The sequence below is a fragment of the Trichomycterus rosablanca genome, chromosome 6 (genome assembly GCF_030014385.1).
Source record: "Trichomycterus rosablanca isolate fTriRos1 chromosome 6, fTriRos1.hap1, whole genome shotgun sequence".
NCBI classification, from domain to species: domain Eukaryota; kingdom Metazoa; phylum Chordata; class Actinopteri; order Siluriformes; family Trichomycteridae; genus Trichomycterus; species Trichomycterus rosablanca.
This window is the reverse complement of record NC_085993.1, coordinates 13,130,990-13,151,732: the sequence shown is the minus strand read 5'-3', so window position 1 is coordinate 13,151,732 and position 20,743 is coordinate 13,130,990. Positions and strand designations below refer to the sequence as shown.

Below are 20,743 nucleotides of genomic sequence, written 5' to 3'. Positions count from 1 at the left end.
AGCGCTCCTGCTCTGACGTCATGAAGCCGCTGCAGGGCTCTTCAGGGCGAATTCTGCTGATCTGACATCAAAAACACATTAAACATCATTAACCGTACGCTTAGTTAGCCGGACACTGGAAAGTATATATACAGCATCCGTTATATCTTCATTCTCCCGTGGGCAGCCTCGTCTGTCTGGTGCAACCCAAAAATTCTGAGCGGTGGCTGGTAAGGTACCAGACGTAGAGCCGCCCACACGCACATTCAATTTACTCAACACCACAGTAGCAATAAAGAGTAACCAATCCAACTGTCAGTCTTTAAATGGAAAGTGGAAGGGAAACTGGAGTAACCGGAGAAAAACACTTTGACATTGACTTTGACAGTTAAATAAGGACAAAACAGAGATTGTTGTGTTTGGCAGCAAAGAAAAGAGGACCAGTGTCAGTGAACACCTCAGTTCCCGAGCTCTAAAAACCAAAGACCAAGTCCGAAATCTTGGCGTTCTAATAGACTCAGATCTCACATTCACCAGCCATATAAAAACCATCACCAAAACAGCCTTCTACCATCTTAGAAATATAGCCAAAATCAAGGGTCTAGTGTGCCAACAAGACCTAGAGAAGCTGATCCATGCTTTTATCTCCAGTAGGGTGGACTATTGTAATGGTCTCTTAACTGGACTTCCCAAAAAGACCATTAAACAGTTACAGCTCATTCAGAACGCTGCTGCTAGAGTTTTAACTAAGACGAAGAGAACTGAGCACATCACTCCAGTTCTAAAATCTCTACACTGGCTTCCGGTTAGTTACAGAATAGAATTTAAAGTGCTGCTACTGGTCTATAAATCACTGAATGGGTTCGGCCCAGAATACATATCAGAAATGTTTAGAGAATATAAACCCAGTAGATCTCTTAGATCCATGGACTCAGGTCAGCTAGTTGAGCCCAGAGTCCAAACTAAACACGGTGAAGCAGCATTTAGCTGTTGGGCTGCATATAACTGGAACAGACTGCCAGGAGATATTAGATGTTCCTCAAATGTAGAAATCTTTAAATCCAGGTTAAAAACATTTCTTTTTTCTTGTGCCTATGATTGAGCTAGAAATTTTTGCTATTACCCATATTTTACCATATTTCTTTTAGTTTTTCATGCTCTTCTAAATTGTAGTGTATATTGTACTATATTTTCTTTTAGTTTTCATGTTCTTAATTTTTTATCTCTCTTGTTTTAATTTCATATTCCCTAAATTGTAGGTTATACTTTACAATATTTTCTTTTAATTTTTCATGTCCTTAATTTTTTTTATCTCTCTTGTTTGAATTTCATGTTCTTAATTGTAACTAAATGTTTGCAAGAAGTCTTTCTGAGGTTTTAGATCTCAGGAATGTTTTAATGCTTTTAATTTTTTTTTTTTTCCTTATGTAAAGCACTTTGAATTGCCACTGTGTATGAAAGGTGCTATACAAATAAACTTGCCTTGCCTTGCCTTGCCTTGCCAGTGACATCAGTGTGTGTGCAAACCAGTACACCCTGGACAGGGCACCAGATCCTTACAAGAGTTCAAGAGAGGCTTTATTGTCATTTCAGCTATATACAAGTTCAGTACATATTGAAATGAAACAACGTTCCCCCAGGACCAGGGTGCAACACAGAACAAAAAGTGCAAGACAAAACAATAAACACAGTGCAAAGACAACCATACAGCCACAAACCATTTAATCAGTTGTTTTATAACAGCCCAAACACTGTAAATATGCTATTCTTTAAAACAGGAAAGTCAGGAAGTAGTTTACATTTTTGCACTGATGACATACCCTGCTCTGTGTGCTTTGTCTCTGAGCATAGCTCACTGGAAGCTCCATCACAGCTATCTTAGACAGACAGACAGACAGACAGACAGACAGACAGACAGACAGACAGACAGACAGATAGATAGATAGATAGATACTTTATTTATCCCGAAGGACATTATTGGTCTCCAGAGGTTTAACAAGCAAAAGAAGAAAAACTAATACAAATAAGTAAGTAAATAAGGTGCATTTATACAGCATATGGTATGCAACAGAAAAACAGTATGTGCAAATTGTGCACCTGGTACATGTAAAAGAAGCAGTAGTGTATCTATTCTTATAAAATCACTTCTCAAATCACTAGCCTGTCACTTGTGATTTCAATCTCAAATATCCCACATAGACACACAAGATGAGACAGGAAACACAAACGTATTGCTCCCCAGTTTAGAATAAAGGACTAACTAAATAAGTGCCAATCTCACATTAGCAAGTGACTTTTGAATGATGACAGAGGACTAACAATTTACAGAAATATACATGGTGGCACTTCCTAGGACTTCCTTAAAGTCATATTTTTCCCTGATGTCAGTCGTCTTCGTCTTCCATCCATTTTCATCCTCTAAGGGCATTGTAAGGGCAGTTCAAATAAAACACAGTATGATAAATACAAAAAGACCTACAATAAATACAAAACACATTCCCAATCTAAAATGTAATTAAATGAGACAAGACTAGAGACAAGTGTAGTGTTGGCCAGTATATGGTACTGAGTAAATGATAAGTCAGGTAAAAAAGCATATTCTGATGTACAGTTAGTAGCATTGAGTTTTTATAGCAGCAGATACTGTATATGAAAAGAGTAAGGGCAACACACAGCAAGACATTCAATCACATACACCCAGAGGCAAGTTTAAGAAAACCACAGTACCCACAAGCAAATGTGCAAAAATAAAAAAATAAAAAAGGTAAGCAAAGGAGTTACTGAAACAATTGCAACACTGTGTAAATGCAAATAAACGTTGACATTAAACTATTTTATAGACTGAAACAATGTTGTTGTGCAACATTATATGAAAGCCTCTGACAACTGTTACTAGAATTTCATAAAATAAATCTATGGGCATTTGTAACATTTATAAACGTTGGTGGCACAGCGGCTCAGTGGGTAGCATTGTTGCCTCACAGCAAGAAGGTCCTGGGTTTGATCCCTAGGTGGTGCAGTCTGGGTCTGGGTTTCATGTTCTCCCCATGTCTGTGTGGGATTCCTCTGGAAGCCTCGGTTAAACTTGTGAACTGATTAATCTTGTGTAGCGATTAACTACCATTTCTGTCATGAATGAAACCAAGGTGTGTAAAACATGATGTTAAAATCCTAATAAATAAAAACACATAGCAATGGAAAGCCAGTAGCTAGTGTTGTTCAATAAATTAATACATTTTCACTCACTGCTTTATTCTTTTATAGATGGCAAAAAAAAGCTCAAAAAACTTTAATCATTCATAGGGCAACACACACACACCTAGATAATTCCACATAGGAACTATTTTAAGTACCCAACCCACCTTCATCACATGGAAGGTAGATGGCAAACTGGAGTACCAAGAGTATAACTTATTGCAGACTGTGAACAATGATTGATATGGGTTTACATAGGGCATGGTACGTGATACGGTCCTGTGTGGGAGCCTGTTGCTGTTTTGGTGTATTTATTTAAGTGTCAACATAGCGGATCATTCGGGTTCGCATAACTTAATTGTCACAGATTTTACGCCAGATGCCCTTATTGGTTTGGGGCCAGCACTGAGAGTGCACCTACGACATCCCCTCAGACACAACCAATCATGTCTGTGTAGATGCCCAACCAGCAAATAGCACAGCTGAGATCTGGGGTTCGGAGAGTGCACTAGTATTTTACAGGTGCTCCACCCAGACATCCCAAGTCTCCCGGAAGTTCCGGGAGTCTCCCGCATATACATAGCGGCACCCTGATGCCCGCAAGTCAGATAAAATCTCCCGGAATCTAGAACGAGCATCCAAGAGCGCACACGCACGCAGGCGACACAGACTTTTTAATCGCGTATTAAATCCGTTATCTGATATACAATCTAGCGCACTGTGTAGGGAACATAAATCAATTGTCTAATATACTGATTAGTGCACTATGTAGGGAACATAAATCCGTTATCTTATATACAATTTAGTGCACTATGTAGGGAACATAATTAATTATGTAATACACTATCTAGTGCACTATGTAAGGAACACAAATCATCATCTAGTTATTCTTTCTAGTGCACTATGTAGTGAACATGAATGCGTTATCTAATACACTATTTAGTGCACTATGTAGGGAACATAAATCCGTGATCTGATATACAATCTAGTGCACTGTGTAGGGAACATAAACCAATTGTCTAATTCACTATCTAGTGCACTATGTAGGGAACATAAATTCATATCTAAAATACCAACTAGTGCACTATGTAGGGAACCTAAATCCGTTAACTAATATGCTACCTAAAGCATTATGTAAGAAACATAAGTCTATTATCTAATACACTATCAAGTGCACTAAGTAAGGAACATAAATTCTTTTCTAATATACAATCTAGTGCACTATGTAGGGAACATAAATCTATTATCTTTCACACTCTCTAGTGCACTATGTAGTACACATTAATGTGTTTGTGACGCGAACAGTTAGTTTAGTAGCTCAGTTAGCAGCTCTTAAAGTTCTGTTATCACCCATATCCTTTGGTGTGTGCGAGAGGTTTTTTAGTTTTTGGTTGTTTTTGGGGGCTTGGGGGGTCGGGGTCGAGGTCCGCTTCGCTGCTTTAACCTACGATGTAATCCGGTACTGCACTTTATGTCCCTAAAACTGAAAGACTTTTAAGCTAGAGAACTTCCGTACCGTTTGGAAGGAGGCGGGGTTTTAAACCAACACTAGCTGGCTGGCTAACGGTTGCTGTTGCTGTGTTCTGTTGGATTTTTGTTCAGCTTTTTAACAAAGTGAATATATTTTATACGGGCAAGTAACAGCTTTTATTTATTTCCTTTTGTTGTTTAAGTCCTTAATACGCACAGCGAATTTGCTTTTTAGCGCTACAGGTTAGCTGGTTAGCATCTTAGCTAGCAGTGTTAGTGTTGCTGTATCCGGAGCTCTTTGTTTGAGAACAGGAATGGAGTGAGTGTATGACTGAGTGAACTGAGGAGTCAGTGTATAGCTTCAGTGTTTATGTGGATAGATATACAGACAGATTAATAAATGGATGGTGTAATTTATTGATTTCTGAGGGAAATATTTTTGTCGCATGATCATAAAACAATGAAGTATTGTCTATATAAAGACACAATGTTGTTTACAAACATGCAGAAATTCTCAATTAACCAAGTTCGCTGGTATTACAAGACGAGTATTTTAATAAAATAGACCTGCTGCTTTGGAATTAGCATACTAAGTATGTGTGCAATGTATGTGTGCATTGTGTAATTAAGATCAGTATGAATAAATACGGGTTTATAATGTCCAGGCGAACGAATGTAAGTTTACATGAAACTTAACTTGTAATACCAATACATAAACAATGTAAAAGCAACAAAATAATGGGGATTAAAAAGTCATGTTTGGTTTTTTTTACCAATGTACTAAAATGTTGCAAAGCAGCTCAAATCTTAGTTAGCTATGTTCAGACCCAAACTGTGAAGAAGGGTTAAGATAGCCTTTTTAAAAGTTAGTTTATTAACAGTGGGTAGAGAAGTCAGCCAATACGATACATACTACCACTTGTAGGAACATCTTACAGGATCTTCAGATGTAACAATGTCATTTTCAAACAGAAATCTTGGGCAGAAGAATACTGATGCATTTAAAGTGGCAAATAGTTTTGAAAACACCTTGGATGGCAAAGAAGACAAACAAATGGATCCTTGACCAAATCAAACTTAACCTTTCACTCGAAACCCAGATATCCAAACTGAAGCTCTTTTATTTTGATCAAATAATGAAAGAAAACAATCCAAACTGTAAAGGAGAAAACAACACGTTTTATAAAACACAATTAGATTTCTTTAAAGAGCAGTGTATCCATAGAGTCAGTTATTAACAACAGTGGATAGAGAAGTCAGCAAATATGATATGAACAAAAATGAAAGAACTGGAAAGATCTTCAGATGTCTTTTCAAACAGAAATCATGGGCAGGAAGAATACTGATGCCTTTAAAGTGGCAAATAGTTTTGAAAACACCTTGGATGACAAACAAATAAATAGATCCTTGACCAAATCAAACTTAACCTCCCACTCGAAGCCCAGATATCCAAACTGAAGCTCTATTATTTTGATCAAGTAATGAAAGAAAACAATCCAAACTGAGAAGAAAAAAACAACACGTTTTGTAAAACTTAATCAGATTTCTTTAAAGAGCAATGTATCCAAATTCTTAGTTATTAACAGCAGTGGATAGATAAGTTAGCAAACACGATACATACTACCACTTACCACAACAAAACTGAAAGAACTGGAAAGATCTTCAGATGTAACAATGTCTTTTTAAACAGAAATCATGGGCAGGAAGAAAACTGATTCCTTCAAAGTGGCAAATAGTTAAAAAAAAAAAAAAACACATGACAAACAAATGGATCCTTGACCAAGACAAACTGAAGCTCTATTATTTTGATCAAATAATGAAAGAAAACAATCCAAACTGTGAAGAAAACACAACATAATTAGATTTATTTAAGCAGCAGTGTATCCAAAGCCTCAGTTATTAACAACAGTGGATAGAGAAGTCAGCAAATACGATACATACCACTTGTAAGAACAAACATGAAAGAACCAGAAAGATCTTCATATGCAACAGTCGTTTTCAAACAGAAATCATGGGCAGAAGAATACTGATACCTTTGAACTAGCAAATAGTTTTGAAAACACCTTGGATGGCAAAGAAGACAAACAAATGGATCCTTGACCAAATCAAACTTAACCTCCCACTCGAAACCCAGATATCCAAACCGAAGCTCTTTTATTTTGATTAAATAATGAAAGAAAACAATCCAAACTGTGAAGTAAAAAACAACACGTTTTGTAAAACATAATTAGATTTCTTTAAAGAGTAGTGTATCCATAGCCTCAGTTATTAACAACAGTGGATAGAGAAGTCAGCAAATACGATACATACCACTTGTAAGAGCAAAAATGAAAGAACTGGAAAGATCTTCAGATGTAACAATGTCTTTTTAAACAGAAATCATGGGCAGAAAAATACTGATGCCTTTAAACTGGCAGACAGTTTTGAAAACATCTTGGATGGCAAAGAAGACAAACAAATGGATCCTTGACCAAATCAAACTTAACCTTTCACTTGAAGCCCAAACCGAAGCTCTTTTATTTGAAATTATGAGGAAAAATTATTCTTGGATATGAATATGCTTGGAAGAGTTGAAGTTAAATGAGGACAGACGGCAACATAATGGATGGATACAGTTAAAGCGACAATGAACAAGTCATTCTGGAGAAACACTATCTATTTGATCACCGGACTTGAAATCAACTTGATGGCACTTATAAACCATATACTGTACTGATCATGTGTGTTAGTAATTAAAAGCAGACTCCTCTGCTTTTCTGTAAATCTGTGTATCCTGTTTGTTTTGTACATTTTAAATAATGATCTAAATTTGCAAGTGTGATGGGAGTAAGTAAAAAAGCAGTAAGATACAGCAATAGGAGTTCAATGTCATCACTATGTCTGTTATTTTGGAGAGAACTGCCCTTGACTCCCAATAATCATTTTGACAGTAAAATCTATGAGTAAAAAAGGAAATATTGTGATATTGTGAGATACTGGTGTACTCTAGTATCAGACATTTTCTCAATAGAGTTTTGAGAATATTTATCCTTTTACAGCTCTGGCAATAGTAATAAAAATTTGACAAATGTGATGGTTCACCTTTTGCAAATAGAATTGTTGACCATTCTTATTGATACAAGACTTCAGCTGCTCAACAGTCTGTGGTGGTTGTTGTCTAATTATCCCCTTCGTGATGCTCCATACACTGTCAAAAACAGACAGATCTGGACAGCAGGCAGGCTGACCTAGACTTCCTGGGAAAATATGTCACCTTAATGGCACCATACGTCTCTTTAAAATCCCATTATGTGACTTTGTGTCAATGGTGTCTTTACACATATGGAATTGCATTCTATAAGGACTGCTTTTTATGTGAATTTTTTTTTAGGTCCTTTTTTTCTATGGGCTCCAAAAGACGACGCATCACTTCTCCCTCCGGCGGTGCGAGTGGTGACTTTGATGATGCCACTTCAACCACTCCAACCAGTAGTTTAAAAAAGAGGAAAACTGCTAACACTGCCGCTGCTGTTGATCAAGTAAGACTGCTTCGTTTATATTTATTGTTGTTTAATTAGTAAAGTGGTAGTATGATTGAGCTTTTAAAATATGAGGTGGATCATTTTTGTCAGTGTCTGTGGCATGCACATTTGTAGCCTTAAACTATATATTTACTGGCTTACTTATGTTATTATTTGTGATGACAGTCTTATAAAATAACATATAAGGGAAATGTTAGCTAAAGTTTGTGCTTGGTTATCACGTCTTTATATTTCACATTCTCTGCCTCTGTTTATCTCATAAATGACTTAAACTTAAAAAAATATGTACTTTTCACCTGGATGACCAGCAGCCCATATTGTTTACAAACAATATGTGTTTTCTCATTGTGACATCCCCTCTGTCAAGTATTTTTCCAAGTATTAAGTTTCTAGTTTTGGATTAGCTTAGTGGCTCTTAACCTTGGAGTGACGTTGCTGAAGATGCAGATTGGACTGTGGAGGACTATAATTATAATTTAACAATAATAAGTTATTTCAGCATGTCATAAGATAAATGATTGGCTAGTTTAAGTATTAGACTATATGGCACCTTTCTTTTCTCCCACATTTCGCATCTAAAAAGTTTTGTTTATGTGTGATAAATTGTTGTTCCCTGTGAACACCTCAAAATTAGTTTTTAACTAGATAATTTGCTCCATCATATTATTTTTAAGCAGAACCCCTTAATTTTATTATTACCAGTCATTATTATCTAGTGTCAATTTTGTATGTAAATTATTTTTTGAGTGACATTAATATTCATGTGTTCCAGCTCGCTGTTTGCAATGAGTTGTACAGCACTGTCAGGGACTACAAAGATGTGCAAGGAAGGCAGATCTGTGAGCTCTTTGTTCGGGCTCCAAAAAGGAGGTATGAAATAAAATTGAAAAATGCCCCCTGACGTCTAGGGCATGAATTAAGAGAATAGCTTATTTTGTTTGCAAAACTGTTTTCTACATGTTTCTTGTTTCTGTCAATGCAATTCAGGAATCATCCAGATTACTATGAGGTGGTGAGCAAGCCCATTGACATGATGAAGATCCAGCAGAAGCTCAAAGTTGAAGAATACCAAGATGTGGAACAGTTCACAGCAGACTTTCAGCTTCTCATCAACAATGCCAAGGCTTATTATCCGGTAGTGTACATTATTGTTTTTCACACCTTTTTATTTTTGAAATGAGACTATTATCTCAGAAGTACGTAAGAGGATGTTATGCTGGTCTATACCATGCATGAGACCATCCAAACCCTGCTCAGTGTTGGTGTGGGATTAAATTGGTGAGTGTGTGATGCTCTGCAATAAGCTGGCGATCTCTTCTTAATATGTTTCCGGCTGGGCTTTAGAACACCACCACTGCCCTAATTAGAATGAAACAACTACTGAAGATTACTGAAGTTATTTAGAATTACAAACAGGCATTTTAACAAAAACAACGGGGTCTGGTCAAGAATATGAATAAGCTCTTATTGAGTATGTTATGTGTTGGTGTGTTTTCCAGGCTGACAGTCCAGAGTACAGGGCTGCTTGTAAGTTGTGGGATTTGTTTCGTTCAACCAAGAACAGCCTCCTTCGTGGAGGAGATGTAGAAGACGAGGAGGAGGAAGAGGAAAGCGAAGACACTGAGAACCCTGGAAGCTCCACAGAGGAGGTGAATATCTTGTCTTCTGTTCTAAGAGTTTTATAGCTGGAAAACTTTAACATGGTAGGATTTGATTGAATAGCATTATTACTTTTTTAACTGTTATTATTGCTCTCTTTAAATGGCAGATGTCACCCAAGCATTTGAAGGGACTTTTAGAGCAGCTCTTAGAGGCTCTTGTGTCTTACACTGATCCTTCTGGGAGATTAATTAGTGACCTGTTTCAGAAGCTTCCCTCTAAACTGGTTAGACTTTAATACTTGATATTTTTTATTAAATTACATTGGCAGTGTATTAACTAATAAGAATGTATGCATTTTTTTTTCATATGCAGCAATACCCTGACTACTATGCCATTATCAAAGAGCCAATAGATTTACGAACCATAGCCCAAAGGATTCAGGTTAGAATACTGCTTTTATTAATTGCTGTACATTCCTTATACTTCCCCAGTACCCTAGAAGTAAAACTATAATAAGGCTGTTTTTCTATTTCATTACAGACAGGCAGCTACAAATCCATCAACGCCATGTCCAAGGATATTGATCTTTTAACTAAAAATGCCAAAGCCTACAATGAACCTGGTTCACAAGTTTATAAGGTATTTCAAGATTATTTATATTCAGTTAAGCTAATTAATTTTTATTTCTAACATCATGCAGGATAGACCAATGGGTAAAGATGGCGTTAAACAACAAACAAACAAACAAATCATGCAGGATATCCTAATTTGTTATATTCCTTTATTTTCTTTCCTTTTTCCCCAAAGGATGCAAACACGATCAAGAAGGTTTTCAGTCAAAAGAAGACAGAACTTGAACAAGCTGAACCTGTTAAAACAAGCCTCCGCATGAGGTATTTTCACTTTGTATTATTTATCTTTCTATATTGCAAATGTCTGTCAAACATTGTATGTATCTAATCATAATCTTTCTTTTTATCACTGTTTGTGCTGCAAAAGAAGTCGGAGGTCTGCTCAGGGTGAGCGCCTGTCTGCTTTTTCCACACCTCTGCAGGCTGGCTCAGAGAGCGATGAAGACTCCATTCTCTCAGGTAGCATCAACAAGTCTTTAAATATGAAAAAATACACTCTTAAAAAATATGAAAATATTGAGTACTTTGCAAAACATAGTTTGATTGAAACAATATGATCAAAGCAAGTATGTTACATGCTAAAGAACAAAACTAAAAAAAAAAACTGGCTGTGTAAAATATCACGTTAAAATCCTAATAAAATAAAATAGTCAGGTATAAATGCATTCCAAAGTGCCCTTAATTGTGTCAATAAAGGAATTAATTTTGTTAGCAATAATACTTACATGGTGTCATTCAAACAGTTCTTGATTGGTATTGGGGATGCAAGGTGTGTCAAGGAAACTTTTCACCATATCATTCACCACCACCGATTTGAGTGGTTGACACACAGCTGGTTGGGTCTATGGATTCATGACTTTACAAAATTTTTACCCCTTTCATCTGCATGCCATATAAAATTGAGATGCTTTTCACAATTATAAAAAGTGTTCAAGCTGCCATATCATAACCATATCAGCTGTTTAATGTGTACATTTACTGAAGCTTTTGACCTGTGTTTGATTTTTTTTTTGTTGCACCACACGGCTGCCACATGCCTGATTGGCTGATTACACAAATGAAAAAGTTGACAGGTATTCCAAGTAAAGCAGCCGACATGTGTATATGGTCTGGGCTACCTCTAACAATTTATACAGTCACATCATGGTTCACACATCATACCAGACAACCCAACATGTTAGGTTTTTAAAATTCTTCTGTCTCATTCGACAGTGTTAAATATCATTCTGTCTCATTTCATTCACCTCCATTCTGTTTGTGCATCTCTTGCTACAGGTTCATTGCGCTATGATACCTCTGAGATGGAAGCTGAAAGTGGACACTCTCGACAGGGTACAACTGACCCCGTCTTCCTGTTGTACTACGCAGTACGAGGGGCCCGGAGTGTTCAGGGAAAACTCCTTTCTGAGCCTTTCCTTCAGCTACCCTCACGGAGGGAGCATCCAAATTACTACCAGCAGATCAAACAGCCCATTTCTCTCCAGCAGATCAGGTATTCAGGACATGATTTATGACAATATGCCTCAGTGGCATAGGCATGTGTTATTAGATAATATCAGGATTAAAATCCAATAACTACTTGCTTAAATGACGGACTGTAAGTAGACTGTAACACATAAAGGGTAAGCATATGTTAACACTTTATGTCTAGTTAAGTGTAAAAGTTATCAGCGCTACCTCTCTGTTTGGGTGATAAAACAGTTTTATTCAATCCACGTCTCAACTGCTGCTCAGTAAACCAACTGTCTAACCCCAAAAAGGCACAGACTCCACAACCCATACCAAATAAATTAGACTAAGTGACTTACTTGTATGTTTTCTCACTTTCATGTCTGTAAACCCAGTGGTAAAATCTTATAGATTTCTTACATGCTTCTGTTCATGTGAGTTCACTTTAATATGTGCACAGATTTAAGTATAGACTGCAATTTTATTCAAATATATTATGTTTGTCCTGTCAGATTAACATCCTGTATATTTTCTGCAGGTACTGTTACCAAATAAAATGTTTCAAGGGAAAGTTTGATTTCTGACTCAATCACATTTCATCTGTTTGACCTGTTCACAGGGATAAAATGCAGAATGGGGAGTATGAGGGAATTGAGCAGATAGAAGCCGACCTCACACTGATGATTGACAATACTAAACGCTACAACATGTCCAATTCAACCATATACAAGCGTGCCCAAAAGTTACAACAAATAATGCAGGTAAAAAACATTTTTTAATCAATGGTGTTTAAGGCTGGTTGAATAAAATGTGCTCTTATAAATGTACAGTATGTATTAGCTATTGATATACAATAGAGACCATGCCTATTATAATTATTGTGTTAATGTCTAATTACAAATATTTTGATCCGATTAAGAGACACTGTCTCACAGACTGCCTGAAAAGAGATTCATTCATATGATAAAGATGCTGATACCAAATGTTGCTGTGCTAATTTATTTTTCAGCTTAAGAGAAAAGAACTCAGAGATGATGACGATGGAGACAATTCACTTTCTATCGTGACCCCTGACCCTGGAAGCAGTAAGAGAAAGAGGTTGGTTTGTCTTGGATCTTTTCTAATACTTTGTTGCCTTTCATTTACTTATTATTATTTTAATAAATTATTTCTTATTGCCCATATGTTTTTTTTTTTACACATCACAGCCATAAAAAACACACCAGAAAAAACAGAATGAAAGCCTTATATGCAGCAGTAACAGAGGCACGAGAGGATGGCACAAATAGGCGCCTATGTGACCTCTTTATGGTAAAGCCATCAAAGAAGGACTACCCTGACTACTACAAGGTCATTCTGGATCCCATAGACCTTCGCATAATCGAGCAAAATATTCGGAGTGATCGCTATGTCAGTGAGGAGGCCGTCGTTAACGATATGGAGCTAATGTTTCGCAACGCCCGCCACTACAATGAAGAAGGCTCTCAGGTGAGTAATGTCTTTAAATTCAAGATCATAAAGTGCTGTAATAGTTAAGCTGTGTTGTTCTATACGTATAAATTAAATGGTAAAAAGAAAACAAATGTATACAAAGCAGTTTAGGTATAAATTCCAGCCATTTTTTCTGGATCTTTCCCTCTTTAATTTCTGATTGCTGCCGCCTGCACAACCCCTAAACTGATCGTGGTGAGCCGGATCACCACACGGTCTCTCTGACGTGTTTCCAAACTGTAGATCTACAGTATGTTGATCATATCTGCTGCATTTAACATGTGAACTACAATAAACTCTTATTGTAGTTCACATGTTTAATGCAGCAGATATGTTCAGCATAAACCTGAGTGACTTTAATTAGGGTTAAGTCATTTAAGCCAGATGAATGGTTGAACTATCTGAACAACAAGGGATGCTTCCAGGCAGCTGTGTACCCCCAGATAGTGGTCAAAGGTGGGATAAGTCATGAACCACGGACCATTCTTTGGGCAGTCAGCACTACTATAAGGCTACTGTGGCTCAAATTGTAGGTCATTTTAACACTGGTAATGAGGCAGTAATGTGTCACAACATACAGTGCAGCAAACCTTCTGCCTATGGAGCTGTGTAGTTGCAGGCCAGTCTTATGTGCTTATGCTAAATCCTGTCCACCATCAAAAGCGCTTTCAATGGGCAAGCAGTATCAACGTAATAGAGAAAGATTAATTGGTCTGATGAATCCTGTTTTCTCTAATATGTGGACAAATGGCCACACTTTATAGAGTTTTCTGGAACTGGTAATATTGTAAATAGATGAGTTTTATTTTATAATCATTTGAGTTTTTTGCAAACTGCAAGAGTTAAATATAAGAGTTAATTAATATTTACTAACACCAACTTGCAGGTTTACAATGATGCAGATGTCTTACAAAAGATTTTGAGGGATAAGCAAAAGGAACTTGGACCTCCACCTGAAGATGATGTGGGCTCACCCAAACTCAAATTACGTATGTTATATTCCTTACTTATTTAAATTAAAAGTAATTTTGCCTGTTTTATTATTGTACTAAATGTACTTTATAACAATTATTATGGTTTCTGCTTGTCCAGGGAGGAGCGGGATTGCTTTGTCTCCTAAAAAGGGCCGTCCACAGACCACCCTGCAGCAGAGGTTAAGTGAACTATATGAAGCCGTTCGCAGTTTTACAGACAGTCGTGGACGTCGCTTAAGCACAGTATTTCTGCGACTACCATCCCGCTCAGAGCTACCTGATTACTACATCGCCATCAAGCGGCCCATTGACATGGAGCGCATCCGCAGCTATATGGTCCAAGGTCGCTATCAGGATGTGGACTCGATAGCTGAGGATTTTATCCTCATGTTCAACAATGCCTGCACATACAACGAGCCCGAGTCCCTCATCTACCGTGACGCACTGCTGCTCCACAGGGCTTTCCTGGATTCACGCCGTCGTCTTGAGAAGGAGGAAGAGGAGGGAGAGGAGAAAGCAGCCCGGCGAATGGCAGTAGCTTCACTGGTTAGTGAGCTCATTCGTAATCTTTTTGTGTCTGTGATGGGACATCAGGATGATGAGGGGCGCTGCTATAGCGACTCTCTGGCTGAGGTGCCCTCCGTGGATCCTGCTAACCCAGAGAAGCCACCACTGAGTTTGGAGGTGATCCGCAAGAATGTGGAACGTGGTCGCTATCAAAGAATGGACACGTTCCAGGAGCACTTTTTTGAGGTGCTGGAGAGAGCCAGACGCCTGAATAGGTAAGTGGCTGCTAAATGTGTTCCTGTTGTGTTTCTTACTTTTCTGGTTTGTTGTTTCTTTTAGTTATTTTTAAGACATTATGGTAGAAAAACTATATTGGTACGACTTTGGTAATTGGCAGGAGTAGATGCATCAAGTTGTGTATAAAGTGTACTTTTACTTGGCTGCACACAAAATGCATCTGAATTTCAATTATTAAAGCTAAAACTAATCACGCGAACTGTCCCAGGATTTAAAACTGCTGTTAAAAACAAACAGTACATAGAGCCAACAAAATATTCAGGGCTACAGAGATATTGTCAATGGTGTTAGATTCCTGTGTATGTATGCTCTATTATACATACAATTGTAAAACCTGTAATTTGGTTGTCTGTGTGCTTGTAAAAATTATATTTATATGTGTATATACAGGGGTTGGACAAAATAACTGAAACACCTGGTTTTAGACCACAATAATTTATTAGTATGGTGTAGGGCCTCCTTTTGCGGCCAATACAGCGTCAATTCGTCTTGGAAATGACATATACAAGTCCTGCACAGTGGTCAGAGGGATTTTAAGCCATTCTTCTTGCAGGATAGTGGCCAGGTCACTACGTGATGCTGGTGGAGGAAAACGTTTCCTGACTCGCTTCTCCAAAACACCCCAAAGTGGCTCAATAATATTTAGATCTGGTGACTGTGCAGGCCATGGGAGATGTTCAACTTCACTTTCATGTTCATCAAACCAATCTTTCACCAGTCTTGCTGTGTGTATTGGTGCATTGTCATCCTGATACACGGCACCGCCATTGGATGCACATGGTCCTCCAGAATGGTTCGGTAGTCCTTGGCAGTGACGCGCCCATCTAGCACAAGTATTGGGCCAAGGGAATGCCATGATATGGCAGCCCAAACCATCACTGATCCACCCCCATGCTTCACTCTGGGCATGCAACAGTCTGGGTGGTACGCTTCTTTGGGGCTTCTCCACACCGTAACTCTCCCGGATGTGGGGAAAACAGTAAAGGTGGACTCATCAGAGAACAATACATGTTTCACATTGTCCACAGCCCAAGATTTGCGCTCCTTGCACCATTGAAACCGACGTTTGGCATTGGCACGAGTGACCAAAGGTTTGGCTATAGCAGCCCGGCCGTGTATATCGACCCTGTGGAGCTCCCGACGGACAGTTCTGGTGGAAACAGGAGAGTTGAGGTGCACATTTAATTCTGCCGTGATTTGGGCAGCCGTGGTTTTATGTTTTTTGGATACAATCCGGGTTAGCACCCGAACATCCCTTTCAGACAGCTTCCTCTTGCGTCCACAGTTAATCCTGTTGGATGTGGTTTGTCCTTCTTGGTGGTATGCTGACATTACCCTGGATACCGTGGCTCTTGATACATCACAAAGACTTGCTGTCTTGGTCACAGATGCGCCAGCAAGATGTGCACCAACAATTTGTCCTCTTTTGAACTCTGGTATGTCACCCATAATGTTGTGTGCATTGCAATATTTTGAGCAAAACTGTGCTCTTACCCTGCTAATTGAACCTTCACACTCTGCTCTTACTGGTGCAATGTGCAATTAATGAAGATTGGCCACCAGACTGGTCCAATTTAGCCATGAAACCTCCCACACTAAAATGACAGGTGTTTCAGTTATTTTGTCCAACCCCTGTATATATACTGTATATATATTTTGAATGTATTGCATTTCTATGTTTAAATTGTGCAGAACAGACTACACATATGTAAAGTCACAATGTTAAATAATGTTTAACATGGTTTTATTTAGTTGAAAAGTAGGTTATTCATGTATATTTATGTACAAATGTGTTGCCAGTTGGTTGATATAGTTTTCCTGGTAGTTGTTCGGGTGTTGCATTGTGATCGTTATGGTATACTAGTTGTTTGCTCTGGTATTTCTAGATGTTTACTGTGGTATCCCAGTCGCTTTCTAGGGTTTTCCAAAGGGTGGCCATGATATTCCAAGTTAGAATTAAGAAAACAAGCATAACTACTTTTTTATTTTCTGATAGTCATTCTCTAAAATAGAACTGAAGAGGAACTATTTGACAGTGTAAAAGTAAAGTACTAATAAAGTGATAATGCCCATCTTTATTACATTTGAAAATCTATTTTCTAACTAAATCTGGTAACCTACACATTCAAATGGTCTGGAAGTAAATGCTGCAATATAAAAAAATAGATGTCCCCAGTTAACATCATAATGTGTGCTGTCTCAGCTTTTTGTAATGAAATGAATCATGTAACTGAAATGTATTTTTAATTACTTACCTTTATTTAGAACCGATTCAGAGATCTTTGAGGACTCGGTGGAGTTGCAGCAGTTCTTTCTGAAAATCCGAGATGAGCTGTGTAAGAATGGTGAGATTCTTCTGACTCCAGCACTTAGCTACACGCCCAGACACCTTCATGCAGATGTGGAGCAGGAAAGGAGAGAAAAGCTGCCCCAGGAAATACAGGAAGATGCTCTTAAAGGAGAGGAAGACAAAAAAGGTAAATCTGTATTTGCTTAAGATTAGTTGGTTAATTCAAACAAAAGAAACTACAACTTTTTTTTTTTTTTTATTATCTATTTTTTCCCACTTTTTTCCCCCAACTTTTATCCCTATTCTAATCGTGTCCAATTACCCTGATTGTGTCCTCTATACTGATTCGACCCTTTTTGCCGCTGACTAAGGACGCCACTCAACTGACTTGCGCCCCCTCCGGCATGCAATCAGTACAGCCTGCATTTTTCGCCTGCATTTTTCACCTGCACGAGCCGAGTTCATACACCGAGAGACACTGCGCACGGAGGGTCACACCCCCCTCAATGTTATTCCTCAGCCCTTTGCAGGCGCCGTCAGTCAACCAGCAGGGGCCGCAGTTGTACCAGTTATGAGGACCTATGCTCCGACTCTACCTCTAAGCCCCTGAACAACAGCCAAACGTTGTTCATACTGCCGCCCAACCCAGTCGGAAAGGTAGAGCTGAGTTTCGATACGATGCAACTCTGGAAACCCAACTCTGGTGCGCTAGCGTACTTTACCGCTGCGCCACCTGAGCGGCAAGAAACTACTTTACAACTTTAATGATGTTAACCAGTACAGTGTTCAGTACTAATACAGCTCAGCATTGTGTCGTGAGACTAAATATTGTTTTTTTGTGGAAAAATACCAGGTATACAGGTGTAGAAATATCCACATGTACAGGTGTCAGATGCCTTTCATAAATAGTCCAGCAGCTGGATGTACTCATATATTGGACACATGCAAACACATTCAAATGGATCAGATTAAAAAAAAATTGCTAACATTAGTTTGGTATTAGTAATGCTCTCTTTCATTGATTTACCTGGGAAAATTATAATTCTAATAATAATATTACATGCTTGTTTTTGTGAAAGCAATTGACAGATTCAAAGCTGAAGTGCATCCGATGGTAAACAAAGCACTTAAATGCCTTAATCTAGGCTAATCCTGTTGTTTGTATTAATAAGCATTTGTTTTTTTTGCAGATGAAGAGAATGCTGAGGGGGCTACAGGGGGTCAATGGGAATCAGACCCTGAAAACACTTGTAGCTTTGAGAACTGCACCTACAGTGTGGGAGACTATGTGTATGTGCAGCCAACTGAAACCAAACTGCAGCCACATATCATCTGTATTGAGAAACTGTGGAAGGACAAGGCTGGTAAGAGCTTGTTTTAAGTTACTGTCCCATGTTGCGTCACACCTAATAATGTCTTTAACCCCATTATGTATGTTTAAACAGAACTGGTCTCATACAACAAATACTTTCGCTATGTATTAATACGTTATTTTTAATCTTTAAATTTTTGTTCGAAATTGCACCTTAATACACATTAAATACAGGGGTTGGACAATGAAACTGAAACACCTGTCATTTTAGTGAGGGAGGTTTCATGGCTAAATTGGACCAGTCTGGTGGCCAATCTTCATTAATTGCACATTGCACCAGTAAGAGCAGAGTGTGAAGGTTCAATTAGCAGGGTAAGAGCACAGTTTTGCTCAAAATATTGCAATGCACACAACATTATGGGTGACATACCAGAGTTCAAAAGAGGACAAATTGTTGGTGCACGTCTTGCTGGCGCATCTGTGACCAAGACAGCAAGTCTTTGTGATGTATCAAGAGCCACGGTATCCAGGGTAATGTCAGCATACCACCAAGAAGGACAAACCACATCCAACAGGATTAACTGTGGACGCAAGAGGAAGCTGTCTGAAAGGGATGTTCGTGTGCTAACCCGGATTGTATCCAAAAAACATAAATCCACGGCTGCCCAAATCACGGCAGAATTAAATGTGCACCTCAACTCTCCTGTTTCCACCAGAACTGTCCGTCGGGAGCTCCACAGGGTCAATATACACGGCCGGGCTGCTATAGCCAAACCTTTGGTCACTCGTGCCAATGCCAAACGTCGGTTTCAATGGTGCAAGGAGCGCAAATCTTGGGCTGTGGACAATGTGAAACATGTATTGTTCTCTGATGAGTCCACCTTTACTGTTTTCCCCACATCCGGGAGAGTTACGGTGTGGAGAAGCCCCAAAGAAGCGTACCACCCAGACTGTTGCATGCCCAGAGTGAAGCATGGGGGTGGATCAGTGATGGTTTGGGCTGCCATATCATGGCATTCCCTTGGCCCAATACTTGTGCTAGATGGGCGCGTCACTGCCAAGGACTACCGAACCATTCTGGAGGACCATGTGCATCCAATGGTTCAAACATTGTATCCTGAAGGCGGTGCCGTGTATCAGGATGACAATGCACCAATACACACAGCAAGACTGGTGAAAGATTGGTTTGATGAACATGAAAGTGAAGTTGAACATCTCCCATGGCCTGCACAGTCACCAGATCTAAATATTATTGAGCCACTTTGGGGTGTTTTGGAGAAGCGAGTCAGGAAACGTTTTCCTCCACCAGCATCACGTAGTGACCTGGCCACTATCCTGCAAGAAGAATGGCTTAAAATCCCTCTGACCACTGTGCAGGACTTGTATATGTCATTTCCAAGACGAATTGACGCTGTATTGGCCGCAAAAGGAGGCCCTACACCATACTAATAAATTATTGTGGTCTAAAACCAGGTGTTTCAGTTTCATTGTCCAACCCCTGTATGTTTAGATTGATTTAGAATATTTATGATGCTAAAAAGTGCAACAGTGTTACAATAGCAGTGTTTGTCTTCTTTCGCCTGCTCCCATATTTAGAGGTTGCCAGGTTGAATGGCTGATTGCACCGCTCCCTCAATCCTCTGATCTCAGCGGTAGTGGGCTAGCCATGGCAGTTGTTAGGAGAAGAAAAATTATTACAATTATTTGAATGATAAAACTCTTCCTGAATATTTATTGAACCTTTATTTAACCAGGCAAGTCATTAAGAACTGCTTCTTATTTACAATGGCGGCCTGGCAAAAGGCAAAGCCTCTTGAGGAACAATCGTACAAACAAATTTACATAAGACACTAAAAACAAACAACGATGATCACAATACAATAACACATAGTCGAATCATCCAGCAATAGTATAAAAGAAAAATCAATTTGTCATACAGCTGCATGTATCTCTTAAGATATCTGTAATTTGTTTTTTAAAAGTTGTCTTAGAAATAAATTTATCCAGCCTTAGAGTTTCTTGCA

General features: G+C 38.6%; 1 protein-coding gene across 1 annotated transcript in view; it reads left to right on the top strand.

Moving 5' to 3' along the window:
* Positions 1 to 4,724: 4,724 nt before the first annotated feature.
* The window catches only part of pbrm1l (polybromo 1, like), a 25,375-nt gene continuing 9,356 nt past the window's right edge, over positions 4,725 to 20,743 (top strand). Inside the window, exons 1-18 of the mRNA XM_062997434.1 lie at positions 4,725 to 4,807; positions 8,015 to 8,162; positions 8,938 to 9,035; positions 9,153 to 9,300; positions 9,665 to 9,814; positions 9,934 to 10,050; positions 10,140 to 10,208; positions 10,308 to 10,406; positions 10,575 to 10,660; positions 10,767 to 10,858; positions 11,675 to 11,891; positions 12,468 to 12,609; positions 12,858 to 12,946; positions 13,057 to 13,336; positions 14,226 to 14,328; positions 14,432 to 15,095; positions 17,383 to 17,594; positions 18,598 to 18,771. Of these exons, the coding sequence (XP_062853504.1) occupies positions 8,028 to 8,162; positions 8,938 to 9,035; positions 9,153 to 9,300; positions 9,665 to 9,814; positions 9,934 to 10,050; positions 10,140 to 10,208; positions 10,308 to 10,406; positions 10,575 to 10,660; positions 10,767 to 10,858; positions 11,675 to 11,891; positions 12,468 to 12,609; positions 12,858 to 12,946; positions 13,057 to 13,336; positions 14,226 to 14,328; positions 14,432 to 15,095; positions 17,383 to 17,594; positions 18,598 to 18,771 (2,875 nt within the window). The 5' untranslated portion in view covers positions 4,725 to 4,807; positions 8,015 to 8,027. The remainder of the gene's footprint in view (positions 4,808 to 8,014; positions 8,163 to 8,937; positions 9,036 to 9,152; positions 9,301 to 9,664; positions 9,815 to 9,933; positions 10,051 to 10,139; positions 10,209 to 10,307; positions 10,407 to 10,574; positions 10,661 to 10,766; positions 10,859 to 11,674; positions 11,892 to 12,467; positions 12,610 to 12,857; positions 12,947 to 13,056; positions 13,337 to 14,225; positions 14,329 to 14,431; positions 15,096 to 17,382; positions 17,595 to 18,597; positions 18,772 to 20,743) is intronic.